General features: G+C 43.9%; 1 protein-coding gene across 1 annotated transcript in view; it reads left to right on the forward strand.

The window, feature by feature from the left end:
• The window catches only part of ATCAY (ATCAY kinesin light chain interacting caytaxin), a 30,693-nt gene extending 26,836 nt beyond the window's left edge, over nt 1-3,857 (forward strand). The window contains exons 12-13 of the mRNA XM_083720650.1: nt 1,104-1,136; nt 1,899-3,857. Of these exons, the coding sequence (XP_083576776.1) occupies nt 1,104-1,136; nt 1,899-1,908 (43 nt within the window). The 3' untranslated portion in view covers nt 1,909-3,857. The remainder of the gene's footprint in view (nt 1-1,103; nt 1,137-1,898) is intronic.
• The last annotated feature ends 11,119 nt before the right edge of the window (nt 3,858-14,976 follow it).

The raw sequence follows: 14,976 nt of genomic DNA on the forward strand, positions 1-14,976 counted from the left end.
CAAAACTATAAAAATAAAGAAAAATTAAGTTGGCAAAACATGTGGTTAGGGTAGATCAACTTGTCAGTGTCCACTTATCTCCAGTGTAAATATGACATATCGGCAAAAGTCGGAAATCGAAAGATAACTGTAGCATGTACACAAAAATTGATTTCAGATTTGAAATCAGCATTGAAAGAACATATAAGAACAGTTGAAAAATCTCATGCAACAGAAAATGAAAAAAATAAAAAATTGTTCCCCAGTGAATTCAGTTGCTGTTCACTATAATGGGTGTTCTCAATGGTCTTTTATGGCAGCAAACTTTCCTAAAATCAATTTTTTTCACGGGATCTTTCACGGGATCTCAGAATAGGGCTTTCTGGGGGGGGGACAAACCACCCCACCCCGGAACTCAATACAGCAGATATGATTGGTGTTCATTGTTGCAGTTTTCAGTCTGCAAACTGTACATAACAACGCATAACTGCATTGCATAATTTGCATGGTGTTTCCTTTGTGTTGAAATGAAAGGTGTGGAATAATGTACTGATTACATAAGTAATTATGTAAAATTCAGCCAGAGCAGACAGCAGGACAACAATTAATATAGTGCATAATCTAACTAAATTCTACTTAGAGCAGACCAGGGCCGGATTTCGGTTTGATGAGGCCCTAAGCTACTGAAGGTAATGGGGCCCTTAAAATGTCCAGCTGTCCTTTGTCAACAACAAATTGCCACTGTTTTTTGTGTTGAATATATGCTAGACGGTCATTTATGGACCTAATAGGTATCTCAAGCCATTTGCACATGTTGTCATGCAAGCAGTCCATGCAGAATGAAGGCACCCTATATATAGAAATGAGCGAACGAGTGATATTTTTGGGAGCAGGCAAGCAGGCGGGGTCCATGACTTACATCCTAGGAGCCTACACAACACAAAACACTGTTGCTGTATGTAGGTTTTATTTTATTTGTTTTTTATCTTATATTTTGGAAGTGTACATCCAGCTTTACTAATCCCCTTGTAATATTCTGCCTCTTCAGATGCAGAACTACGAGGTTTAACAAGCATACACCATTTTCTAAATTTATTTACTATTTTGTCTGTCTTCCCAAACAGGCCTACATTGCCAGCAGAGGATCAGGAAACAAGGTGTGGGTTTGTTTTATTTATTTATTTTTAATCACATTCAGAATTTAGTTACCTACCGTTTACCTAAACCCCTGAGCCTCTTGGGCTTGCTGATCATAAGGTTGGCAGTTCGAATCCCCGTGACGGAGTGAGTTCCCGTTGCTCTGTCCCAGCTCCTGACAACCTAGCAGTTCGAAAGCACACCAGTGCAAGTAGATAAATAGGTACCCCTGTGGCGGGAAGGTAAACAGCGTTTTCGTGCGCTCTGGTTTCCATCACGGTGTCCCCTTGCGCCACAAGCGGTTTCGTCTTGCTGGCCACATGATCCAGAAAGCTGTCTGTGGTCAAACGCCGGCTCCCTCAGCCTGAAAGCAAGATGAGCGCCGCAACCCCATTGTCGCCTTTGACTGGACTTAACCGTCCAGGGGTTCTTCACCTTTTACCTATACACCCACAATAAAACACCAGTCTGGAGGGGCCCTTGATAATTGACGATCAGCAGTCTCTTAAGTATTCACTGGGCTTGTGTGGTGTAGTGGTTAAGAGCAGTGGACTCGTAATCTGGTGAACCGGTTCGCTTCCTTGCTCCTCCACATGCAGCTGTTGGGTGACCTTGGGCCAGTCACACTTCTCTGAAGTCTCTCAGCCCCACTCACCTCACAGAGTGTTTGTTGTGGGAGAGGAAGGGAAAGGAGAATGTGGGCCGCTTTGAGACTCCTTCGGGTAGTGATAAAGCAGGATATCAAATCCAAACTCTTCTTCTTCTCTCCTTCCACCATTTAGCATGTCCTGAATCAAGGCAAGACCGCATAGACCTAAAAAACGACCCAGAACGATGCATTACCCATTGTAAAATGACCTTCCTGGTGTTAAGACCACACGACCATCCTCAGTTCCATCCAACCAAGGAATCAGCCTTTCTGTCTCTGCCTAAAAGGTATCCCATTGCACACAAGAACGAACTTTCCAGCAAAGGCTCTGAGTGGCAAACCCCTTGCTGAAAGATGCAAGCACCTTCCATCTTTAAAAAGCAACAACGTCGGGATATTACAAAATCCAGCCTAAAATGGAGAACTCCGGTTTATACATTGAAAGCCTCCTCCGTTTGGTTGCTGCGGGTCAGCAAAGCGACATCGGGATGGAAAAAGCACACATCCATTCTTAATTCCTTGCCGGATGCATCTGAAAGGGAAACTGTTGCTCTGTGCATTCATTGGGTCAGGAAGAATTGCAGAAGCAAACTTTCGTCCCCTTCTGAATGAAGTTTGTGCATGCCTGTTCCAGTATAGATACAGAGCACCTACCTGGGTTTTTTTTGCCTCATCCGTTTCCCAAATGCACCCTTGGCACTTTTTTTTTACCACTTGAGCTCATGGTGAAGTCTCACACGGGAAATGATGTACAGATCATTTTTTATTTTTTGCATCCTCTCTCCTGAATGGATCTGTCCCTGACTCTTGGGTACCAGATATTGCAAGTGTTGTAACAATGCCCATTCATACACTAGTCAGTGTAAAGATGCAAATATACTCACATGGTGGTGGGACCTGAACGGTTCTAGTCAGTTTCAGAACACTGGACAATCGCCTCCCTCCGAATTCTGCCTCCAAACATGTGAGGCCAGATGCAAGCACATGAAAACACAGTCCACATCTCCTCAAGCAAGGAGAAGGGAGAACTTCAGTCAGATGGTCAGATTAGAAAGTGCACACATTTAGAACAGGAAAATAAATACGCAACATGACTTAAAAGCACTTTTTCCTAAAGCCACATATGTATACCCATCTTCCGCCCTAATGAACATGGGAGTGGCTCCCATTTTATCCTAGAAAAACGACAGCAAAACCCTGCAAGATGTTTAGGTTAGGTTGAAAGATCACAGCTGAGTAGAAATTTGAACCCAGGTTTCTGTGCTTAGAATCACACGATCCTGACGTTGCAGGACAGGAAGGCAATTCACTCAAACAAAAATCTTGGGATCAGGAGAAAAGGTAATGCATGCACACCCATGCACACACTTAGATTTAATCTATCCACTTAAAATGTGATCCAGTCATTTCGATCCAAGAAGAACAGAAAACCCTGGAGTCCACATTCAGATAGTTGCTGTTTTGGTTGTCCATACAGTTCCACACCAGAGGGCAGCAGTGGCAAAATTACATGTGCAAGCTTGATTTTCCGGGGAGTTTTCCAAATGCCAGCGTAACAGAAGGCTTCCTTTGCTTTCGTGTGTCTGCAGAGGAGCGTGGGACGGCTGGCTTGCCCGTTTTTCTTCTCATCTGATACGTAACACCTAACCCTGAACAAGCAGGCAGGAGAGCTTGCGACATAATGGGGAATTAATCTTCAACAATGGCTTTAAAGGACCGGTCTGTTTCGTTTGCAAAAGAAAGGAATCTAGCCCTATCTGCGGAAGCTTTGGGAATGTCTTCTTTGCATAGCAGAGTGCGTGAGTTCCTGAACACTTCAATCATACCTCTCTACTGACAATGGAAGTAGAACCCTTACCCCATAGAGCCCTATGGGGTCACCTTACGAGCAGATGTGTTCACAACTGCAAATGATCAAACATCTGGGAAATGTATGGTTCGCAATCATTTCTAAAGACTTCTCTCTCTCTCTCTCTTTCGTGGACGGAACATTTACGTAAGCAAAAAGAGCTGCAAAGACATCTATCAGTTTGGATATGAAATAATCTCAACTGGATTTTTTGAAAGTGCATTTTAAGCTGGGAGGGAGGGGGAGAAAACAGGACAGCTGATACGCGTATATCAGGATATGCTGGGAACTGCATTGAGGAGTGTTTACACACACTTCCACTATTCTACAAAAAGAAACGTGGAATGTATTGGCAGTCTCCAAAGAGACTCCTTCAAGACCACCGATTTGCACATCCTTCTCTGGAAACAAATGGGGTGACAATTCTTTGTGATATCTTTGCCGGTTTATCTATGCTTGGTTTTAAAAGGATGTATTTGCCTTGTGATCGTGGGCACCAGAGGGAAGAATATGGGACTGCTTGATTTCAAAGCAGGGAGGGGAAATCTGTGGCACTGCAGATGTTGGGACTACATACCCCGTCATCCTTGACCATTGCCCAAGTTGGCTAAAGCTGTTGGGACTTGCAATCTGACATCATCTGGAGGGTCAAGTGTTCCCCTATCCCTGGGTTACTGCTAAAGAGGAGGAAATGTGTCTCCACCCACAAAGTGAAACGAGCGTGGTTTGGGGAAATGGCCTTAATCACATCTACTATCATGGTCTCAGTTACAGATAGGTAGTCGTGTTGGTCTGCCATAGTCAAAACAAAATAAAAAAATTCCTTCCAGTAGCACCTTAAAGACCAACTAAGTTAGTTCTTGGTATGAGCTTTCGTGTGCATGCACACTTCTTCAGATACACTGAAACAGAAGTCACCAGACCCTTCTATATAGTGAGAAGGTGGGGAGGGGTATTACTCAGAAGGGTGGTGGGATTGGGTGATTGGCAGATAGCTGTGATGAGCCTGTTGACGACTCTTAACGACTGCAATAGGTCTTACAGGAAAAAGCAAGGGGTGAGAAGGTGAAAAATGGCTTTGTCATGTATAATGAGATAAGAATCCAATGTCTTTGTTCAGACCAGGTGTCTCCATGGTTTTAAGTTTGGTAATAATCCCACCACCCTTCTGAGTAATACCCCTCCCCACCTTCTCACTATATAGAAGGGTCTGGTGACTTCTGTTTCAGTGTATCTGAAGAAGTGTGCATGCAAACGAAAGCTCATACCAAGAACTAACTTAGTTGGTCTTTAAGGTGCTACTGGAAGGAATTTTTTTTATTTTATCATGGTCTGTAATGGTTAAACTTACTAAACCAAACCTATATCTGAAATCTCTAAGGATGATCTATCAGTGGCTTTTACAGGTTTTATTTTTCCATCGGCTTCACTATGGCTTACCATGAATGAGCAAGCTTGCTTGTGCCCAAAGAGAAAATTGTGCTTGCTTCGCTCCTCCTGCGACCAATCGTTGATGTTCCATGGTTACTCTTGCTCCCCAAAAAGACCTAAGTTCTAACCAAAGTTCGGTCTTGGTTTAGCACTCCTGCTTTATTTGGGGGACTCAGATTTAACACGGCATTAGGACTTGGGGAGGAGTACAGCGGGCGTGATTTTTGTCTGGGCACCAGGGCCAAAGTTTGGCTTGCTGTTGCGTGTGAAACAGGCCACAGGCCATATTTGCACATGACTAAAGCCATGCTAAACCATGGTTAGGCCAGCTAAACCATGGTTTCGTCAACAAACGACAAGCCGTCTCACAGAGAAGCAGAGAAACATGGCTTGTTTCTCCAAAGCTGCTCCTGGTCTTGGGCCTCTGCAAGTAGGGTGTCCATACAAAACATGGATAAACAAGGTTGTTGGGTTTCTATGTAATGCCAATCTCTAGTTTAAAACAAGCCATGGTTCATAAGTCAACAGCAAAACGGCTTCACATCGTGGTTTATTAACAGAACGCAATACAAGGCTAGTCTGCTGGGCTGGGTTCATATGTTTAAACCATGACCCAGTGTTATGTGTGCACTGAGGCGATATTGGCTGAATGTTGGAGGGGAGAATATCAGGTCTTTTGGTCAACACATGGGGGGTGGATGAGTTTTTAAAAAGCAAAAAGGCACTACAGAATGAACATGGGGGACAACTCGCTAAATGTCCAAGGCAAGCCACACCAAAATTCAGAAACTGAATTCAACGTGGCTTCTACAGAAAATTTCCCCAGGTGCTGTACGTACCTGAAGTCAATGTACCGTATTTTTTGCTCTATAAGACACACTTTTTCCCTCCTAAAAAGTAAGGGGAAATGTGTGTGCGTCTTATGGAGCGAATGCAGGCTGTGTAGCTACCCCAGAATTCTGAGAGTCAGAATATTTTTTTCCTTGTTTTCCTCCTCCAAAAACTAGGTGCGTCTTGTGGTCTGGCGCGTCTTATAGAGCGAAAAATATGGTATAGGTGCAGCAGACCTTAAGTCTGGTCCAGAAGGGCTCTTATTAAAACTAGTCAAATTCATGGAGGAAAGGTCTTAATTTTTTTTTTTAAAGTATTTAGCTGTAGTGAAGCTAAATGGAGCTTCCACGTTCAAGTGCAATCTACCTTCAAATACCAGTTGAGGGGGGAGTAGCAGACCTGCCTGAGGGCTTGCCAGAAGTAGCTGGCTGGCCACTTAACAGAATCGTAGAATTGCAGAGTCCAACCCCCTACAATGCAGGAATTTCAGTATCAGAAAAAGGAAATAAAAATTCTGGATTAGATAAACACTTATTCTAAATAGTTATGCATCCTCACCTATTGATTCACTCCGGCCGTATCATAATCAAAACTCACTTTGTGGAGCATTTAAACTTTTTTTGGGTTTTTTTTGTCCTCACTGTACCAAAAACTGCTACATTTTTGGCACGTAAAGTATTTCCTTCCCCTGGAAGAGCAAGGCACAGGTTTGTAAAAACCTAGCTTTTCCTTGCTACACTCAATATGCCAGCAAGTTTGGAAAACTCAGCAGTGGCCAGAAGATTGGAGAAGATCAGTCTACATCCCAATCCCAAAGAAGGGCAGTGCCAAAGAATGCTCCAACTACCGCACAATTGCACTCATTTCACACGCTAGCAAGGTTATGCTTAAAATTCTACAAGGAAGGCTCAAGCAGTATGTGGACCGAGAACTCCCAGAAGTGCAAGCTGGATTTAGAAGAGGCAGAGGAACCAGAGACCAAATTGCCAACATGCGCTGGATTATGGAGAAAGCTAGAGAGTTCCAGAAAGACATCTACTTCTGCTTCATTGACTATGCAAAAGCCTTGGACTGTGTCGACCACGGCAAACTATGGCAAGTTCTTAAAGAAATGGGAGTGCCAGATCACCTCATCTGTCTCCTGAGAAATCTCTATGTGGGACAAGAAGCTACAGTTAGAACTGGATATGGAACAACTGATTGGTTCAAAATTGGGAAAGGAGTACGACAAGGCTGTATTTTGTCTCCCTGCTTTTTTAACTTATATGCAGAATTCATCATGCGAAAGGCTGGGCTGGATGAATCCCTAGCCGGAATTAAGATTGCCGGAAGAAATATCAACAACCTCAGATATGCAGATGACACAACCTTGATGGCAGAAAGTGAGGAGGAATTAAAGAACCTTTTAATGAGGGTGAAAGAGGAGAGCGCAAAATATGGTCTGAAGCTCAACATCAAAAAAACGAAGATCATGGCCTCCGGTCCCATCACCTCCTGGCAAATAGAAGGGGAAGAAATGGAGGTAGTGAGAGATTTTACTTTCTTGGGCTCAATGATCACTGCAGATGGTGACAGCAGCCACGAAATTAAAAGACGCCTGCTTCTTGGGAGAAGGGCAATGACAGGCCTAGACAGCATCTTGAGAAGTAGAGACATCACCTTGCCAACAAAGGTTCGTATAGTTAAAGCTATGGTTTTCCCAGTAGTGATGTATGGAAGTGAGAGCTGGACCATAAAGAAGGCTGATCGCCCAAGAATGGATGCTTTTGAATTATGGTGCTGGAGGAGACTCTTGAGAGTCCCATGGACTGCAAGAAGATCAAATCTCTCCATACTGAAGGAAATCAACCCTGAGTGCTCACTGGAAGTACAGATTGTGAAGCTGAGGCTCCAGTACTTTGGCCACCTCATGAGAAGAGAAGACTCCCTGGAGAAGACCCTGATGCTGGGAAAGATGGAGGGCACCAGGAGAAGGGGACGGCAGAGGACGAGATGGTTGGATAGTGTTTTCGAGGTTACCAGCATGAGTTTGACCAAACTGCGGGAGGCAGTGGAGGACAGAGGTGCCTGGCGTTCTCTGGTCCATGGGGTCACGAAGAGTCGGACACGACTAAACGACTAAACAACAACAACAACAAGCTTTTCCTTAACCAAATGCTGAATTTGTGCAATTGCGCTTTTTATCCACATTCTCTGATCGGTTTTGAGATATTTTTTCATCTGGGGTGGAATAGGTGGGACTCCAATAAGGGAATGTAAATTGGATTTTGCTTTGAGCTAAAATTAGTAGATTAAATTATGAAGGGGAAGTGGGGGGAAGGACACACATTTGCATGAAATTTGCATATGCTGATTTAAATGTATAGCTGTAAATTTAGAAATGTAGAAAGCACGTCAAAGTGCAAGTAGATAAATAGGCACCGCTCCAGCGGGAAGGTAAACGGCGCTTCCGTGCGCTGCTCTGGTTCGCCAGAAGCGGCTTAGTCCTGCTGGCCACATGACCCGGAAGCTGTACGCCGGCTCCCTCGGCCAATAAAGTGAGATGAGCGCTGCAACCCCAGAGTCGGCCATGACTGGACCTAATGGTCAGGGGTCCCTTTACCTTTACCTAAATTTAGAATAGCTGAAAGAAGTGCAGTCCATCTCACCACGGTGGGGAAGGCTATGACCAAGTTACCTGCATGCGCCACAACTTCAACGCCCCTCATTTCTCCCTTCATAGGACTCTTTATCTTTAAGATAGACTTAGGGCTTTCCCCTTCAAATACTCTATTTAATAAACAGAGAACTGTTCTTTGACAGGTGTTTAAATGGACTGTCACCTGCAAAAAGTAGGTTGCCTTTCTATGAATAGACAAGCATAATGGTACAAATCCATCACTGAAAAATGTAAAAAGGACTATAGATCGAATAATGGAGAATAATAATGGGCAGACTTGATTAAAGAAGCACATTCACACAGTGAAATGTTTTGCATCAAACTGGAATGAAGATACTGTAAGATATTTTATTTAAGCACTCAACAATCTGAGCAACGTTTTGCCATGTGTTCAAGGAACAGGAAACAGTTGTTTCATGCTTTCTGTTCCTCCGTATTGATCTAATATCAGAAACATATCTGTTTGCGATGGAGAGGTAAAATCTTCTTCTTTTTTAGCAATACCACGATGCTGATAAATTAAGGTAGTTATAAAACGGGTGGCTTTTGAACCACAAGATGTGTTGCTGTGTCACACAGTGGTGAGATCGTAACAGTGTTCACCGATTTGCAAAGGTCAAAATCCAAAACTGATATATGAATGCTAGGATTTCATAATGTTGTTTGATGCCCCCTCCCTGGCAGAAAGCTGTGCAATCTATTTCTTTCCATTCATCCCTTACATTTGCAAACCACCTTTCTTCCAAAGGGCAAAAATCAGCATGTGTAATTCTCCTCTTCTTCTCTCACTTTCTCCCTCACAACAACCCTGAGAGGTAGGGTTCTGCTGCTGTGCCATAAAATGGAAAATAGTGTACTATTTTAGAGCATACCTCAGTACAATTCCTAACCTCTCATTCCTTCCTCTTGCCTCAAAGACTTTTGCTTACAGGTGTGATGTATATGTCAGAGGAGAGAGGGAAAAAAATCAATGTTCGACATATTTACAAATGTAAATACATGTGGGGTTTTTCTTTTTGTATATTCCTTGTACTAGAGCATGCCATTATCAAAGTGAAGTTTCCCGTCATCAAGACTGGGCACAAAACAGCACACACCTACAATTTCCTTGTGTTTAAAAGTGGAGCTCCGCCGTCCGGAAACATTCTTGTAAAACTGCGAGGACGAATAAAGTCCTCCACTCCTGTCCTAATGTGTTTCGTATTTAGGTGATTTAACTCTAGGAAATACAGTTTGCTGTTAACGGCGTGTGGGGGGCGGTCATTTTTCTTGCTTTGAAACCAAGAAAACCTGTGGATATTTCATTAAAAACGCCGAGTCTTCAACAAGAAATATGTCTGTTGTATTTAAAGTCATTAAAATTGTTTGTTTGTTTTTTATAAAAAATCTGCCGTACTTCCCAAGGTAGCAGGAGTTTTCGGAACAGCCTTTACCAAAACCAAAATAGGGACTGGGAGCAGGGGACATGCAAAGCATTTGTCCCTTTTTCTCAGGCTGGCAGCAGACGGGAGAGTCTTGCTCACCTCAAACTAGCGATGTCAGAGGTGGAACATGTGCTCTTCTGCTGAACTTCAGTCCTTGTCATCTGAGAGACAGGCGTCTTTCCCAGACCCACCCAGAGATGATGGAGGCTTTTTATAACGCCTTGTTGTTGTTTCTTAAAAAAGTCATTTGAAGTGTTTTAGCCGACCTCCTATCACATTTAGTTTCTGCCCTAGAAATGAGACCAGAAATGTGGTTGAGCACTAGCAGGAGGGAACGTCATTTGTTCTTGGCAGGGGCTTCCTCACTCATACGAACCGCCTGACTCCGAGGAACGTGACGGGCGAGTGTGCCGGATAAACTTTGCCGCATACCACTGTAACTAAACGATGACTTATAAGTGTACAGTGCACAACTGAAAGAGGATTAGCGGCTGCTTTTATGAGAAACGCCAAATGTGCAGGTGGAAAGAGACAAGACGTCCTTGGTGAGACGCTCAAGGCTCTGGGTGCCCATTGCTGTGTTTTCCACAAGTACCGATGAAAAATGTGCCAATATTTCTTTCCAAGCTGGGGTGGGAAGAAGAAGAGTCGTGGCCGCTCCATACAGCTGTTTTATCGTAGCTGGCTGCTGCAATATATTCTTGACACCGTAATAGCGCAGGGTGGCTCAGTTGGTTAGAGCATGGTGCGGATGATGCCAAAGTTGCAGGTTCAGTCCCCGTAATATACAGTGGTACCTTGGTTCTCAAACGCCTTGGTACTCAAAAAACTTGGAACCTAAACACTGCAAACCCGGAAGTGTTCTGGTTTGCAAACGTCTTTTGGAAGCCGAACATGCTCCGTTTTGAGTGCCACACTTCCGTTTTGAGTGTTACGCTGAGGTCTGTTTTTGCTATTTATTTTGCGTTTTTGTGACTCTTGTTTTTGTGACTTTGTGGAACCCAGTTCAGCTACTGTTTGATTGCAGTACAGTGGACCCTTGGGTAATATAACTTTCGGGTTGCAAATGGGGCAAACCCAGAAGTGTATTCTTCTGGGTTTCGCCGTGCACACGTGTGCAGAAGCGTGCTGTGCATGTAGAAGCAGCACCTCTGCTTATTAAATTTCCAGGGTGTGCACGGACTCCTGGAATGAATCAAATTCGTATCCGGAGGGTCCACTGTACATTGTTTATTGCTTTCATTTTATGGATCAATGGTCTCGTTAGAGAGTAAAATTCATGTTAAATTGCTGTTTTAGGGGTTGTTTATTTAAAAAGTCTGGAACGGATTAATCCATTTTGTATTATTTTCTATGGGAAAGCACACCTTGGCTTTGGAACGCTTTGGTTTTGGAATGGACCTTTGGGGTGGATTAAGTTTGAGAACCAAGGTACCACTGTACTTTTTATACAGTCATACCTCGGGTTAGACACGCTTCAGGTTGCGTTTTCTTGGGTTACGGACCGCCGAAACCCAGAAGTACCGGAACGGGTTACTTCCAGGATTCGGTGGTCGTGCATGCGCAGAGGCACTGAATCGCGCTTTACGCATGCGCCGACTCACAGCTGCAGGTTGCAAACACTGCGGGTTGCACGGATCATGTTCGCAACCTGAACATCCACTGTATACACTTTTGACCCCAGCCCCCCACAGTTATAAACTCATGGTGGTATGGATCACATGGAGTCAGGGCCAAGGCAGCATCTAACTCAGAAAAGGGGCTTACTGGAGTCTGAAGAATAGCCAAATGCCTTGCTATTTAATAGTGACATTAACAACAACAACAACAACATGAACGGGTGAGATTCGCACCACCCATACTGGCTCTCTAGTGTAGAGCTGGAGAACACGCATGGAGCTCTCTAGCTCTTATCATAGAATCATAGAATCCTAGAGTTGGAAGAGACCACAAGGGCCATCGAGTCCAACCCCCTGCCAAGCAGGAAACACCATCAGAGCACTCCTGACATATGGTTGTCAAGCCTCTGCTTAAAGACCTCCAAAGAAGGAGACTCCACCACACTCCTTGGCAGCAAATTCCACTGTCAAACAGCTCTTACTGTCAGGAAGTTCTTCCTAATGTTTAGCTGGAATCTTCTTTCTTGTAGTTTGGATCCATTGCTCCGTGTCCGCTTCTCTGGAGCAGCAGAAAACAACCTTTCTCCCTCCTCTATGTGACATCCTTTTATATATTTGAACATGGCTATCATATCACCCCTTAACCTCCTCTTCTCCGGGCTAAACATGCCCAGCTCCCTTAGCCGTTCCTCATAAGGCATCGTTTCCAGGCCTTTGACCATTTTGGTTGCCCTCCTCTTTGTAGTCTTCTTAGACTACAAATCCCATCATTCCTGATCATTGGCCATGCTGGCTGAGGCTAATGGGAGCTGGGAGTCCAATATCACCTGGTGCCCCATCACTATCATGTAACTTCCTAAATTATAATCTGTTACTGGAACCCGGGATAGCTCTGTAGGTAGAGCATGAGACTTCATTTCAGGGTTGTGGGTTTGAGCCCCACAAGGGGCAAAAGATTACAGCATTGCAAAGGGTTGGACTAGATTACTCTCGGGGTCCCTTTCCAATTCTACAATTCTAATAAAAATGATGTGTCGTTTATATACCGTGAGGAATAAAGAGAGAGGCAACTTGATAGCAGTATGCTAGGGGCTGTGCGTGCATCTTGGAACGTTTCTGTTTAAATAGAAATAATTTGATGGCAATTATTTGAGGCAATTAAGGAGCAATCCGAACCCCTGATCTGTGCTGCTGGAGAATGTTTGGCTCTGGCAGAGGTCTTCCGCTGTGAGCTGCCATGCCTCACAAAAAGTTCTGCTTTCCTGCTAAACCTGCCAGAAGCAGAGCAAATACTTGTTGTTCAGTCATTTAGTCGTATCTAACTCTTCGTGACCCCCTGGACCAGAGCACGCCAGGCACTCCTGCCTTCCACTGCCTCCCGCAGTTTGGTCAAACTCATGCTGGTAGCTTCGAGAACACTATCCAACCATCTCGTCCTCTGTCGTCCCCTTCTCCTTGTGCCCTCCATCTTTCCCAACATCAGGGTCTTTTCCAGGGAGTCGTCTCTTCTCATGAGGTGGCCAAAGTCTTGGAGCCTCAGCTTCAGGATCCGTCCTTCCAGTGAGCACTCAGGGCTGATTTCCTTCAGAATGGAGAGGTTTGATCTTCTTGCAGTCCACGGGACTCTCAAGAGTCTCCTCCAGCACCAGAATTCAAATGCATCCATTCTTCGGCGATCAGCCTTCTTGATGGTCCAGCTTTCACTTCCATTCATCACTACTGGGGGAAAATGGTAAAGGATGTCAATCAGGTCAACCAAAGGCCTGGCGCCTAAAGGTGTGTGATGAAGGTGCCAGGCAAGCTTCCCTGGGGAGAGCATTCCACAGATGGGGGAGCCACTGCAGAGAAGGCCCCGTTCTCGTGTTGCCACCCTCCGGGCCTCTCGAGGAGGAGGCACAGGAAGGACTCAGGGCTGATTTCCTTCAGAATGGAGAGGTTTGATCTTCTTGCAGTCCATGGGATTCTCAAGAGCCTCCTCCAGCACCAGAATTCAAAAGCAAGAGCAAATACTACCAAGCATTAGTGCCAAATGCATTCACAAGGTTTCAGAACAGGCCGTCATGGAGGCAGATAAATCGGCTTCACCCAAAGCCACCTGTTTCCTCATGGGGGGCCTGAACCGGGTTTCCTCTGCTGCACCCAGGGCCAGATTTAGGTTTGATAAAGCCCTAAGCTCCTGAAGGGGCCCTTTCTATGCCCAGCTGTCCTTTGAATATACACTATATGGACATTTATGGACCTAATTGGTATCTAAAGTCATCTGCACATAACAAAATAAGTATTTTATCAAAGGAATTGTTGAACTGAAATACAATTAAGGAGCAGTATATTCATAGTGAAACAAATTATTAAGCTCTTAATAATAAACTTAATAATGCAAACGCATTGGCATTTGACAATAACAAAAGTTCCTTTAGAAACACAATTTACAAACACTAATAACCTACTCTCTAGAAACTTACAATCACATGAAATAATAATAGGTGTCAAAATATGATGCAAATTACTAATAATTATAAATAGCAGGATGTAGGCACCCTATATATAGAAAGGAGCAAAGCAGTGATATTTTAGGGAGCAGGCTAGCAGGCGGGGCCCATGACTTACATCATAGGAGCCAACACAACACAAAACACTGTTGCTGTATGTAGGCTTTATTTTATTCGTTTTTTTATCTTATATTTTGGAAATGTACATCCAGGTGTTCTTTTCCTTTAAATTTTTTTTGGGGTCCCCAAGAGAGCGGGGCCCTAAGCTACCTGCACCAGTTTGTCGCTTCCACGGCCGGGAATTGGCGGTTTTCTGCTTCCAGCTAGCAGGGTTGTGGGTACACCATTGAATCTGCCGCGTTGCGCCAACCAAGTCTCAGCTTGGTTTGCTTTGCGCTGGACCAGTAAATCGCTTAGCAGCCTCACACACAGACGTTTAGAGAAAATGTGCAAATATGGTAGATGTTTGGGCCTTCAGCTGTTTCAGATTCCCATTCGTGGAACGCCCTGCCCTGTGAGATGCATCTGGCTCCTTCATTACTGGCTCCCATGAGAAATTTAAAAACATTCCTTTTTTTACCCATGCATTTTATAGCTGTTCCTGACACACTCGGGGCAACTGTTTTAAGAATGTGTTTTTTTTTTTTTTTTGGAATAATATTTATTCAAAGTTTAAGAGTTTCAAAAAGAAAAAAAGAAAAATACAAAATACAAAAAATACAACAAAAAAGAAAATACACTCACTTGAAAAAAGAAAAAGAAAAAACAGATTAAACCTTTGCAAAACTTTCTTCCTTTACTTATTTCCTTGACCTCCCATTTTTGTATTCTAGTTCAAATTGTTATTTCTGCAAATCCTTCCAACCTTATTTTCATTTAAGTAATTTTATTTTAAAAACCACTTTTACT

Source organism: Podarcis gaigeae (genome assembly GCF_964106915.1).
Source record: "Podarcis gaigeae genome assembly, chromosome: 18".
In the NCBI taxonomy this organism is placed as follows: Eukaryota; Metazoa; Chordata; class Lepidosauria; order Squamata; family Lacertidae; genus Podarcis; species Podarcis gaigeae.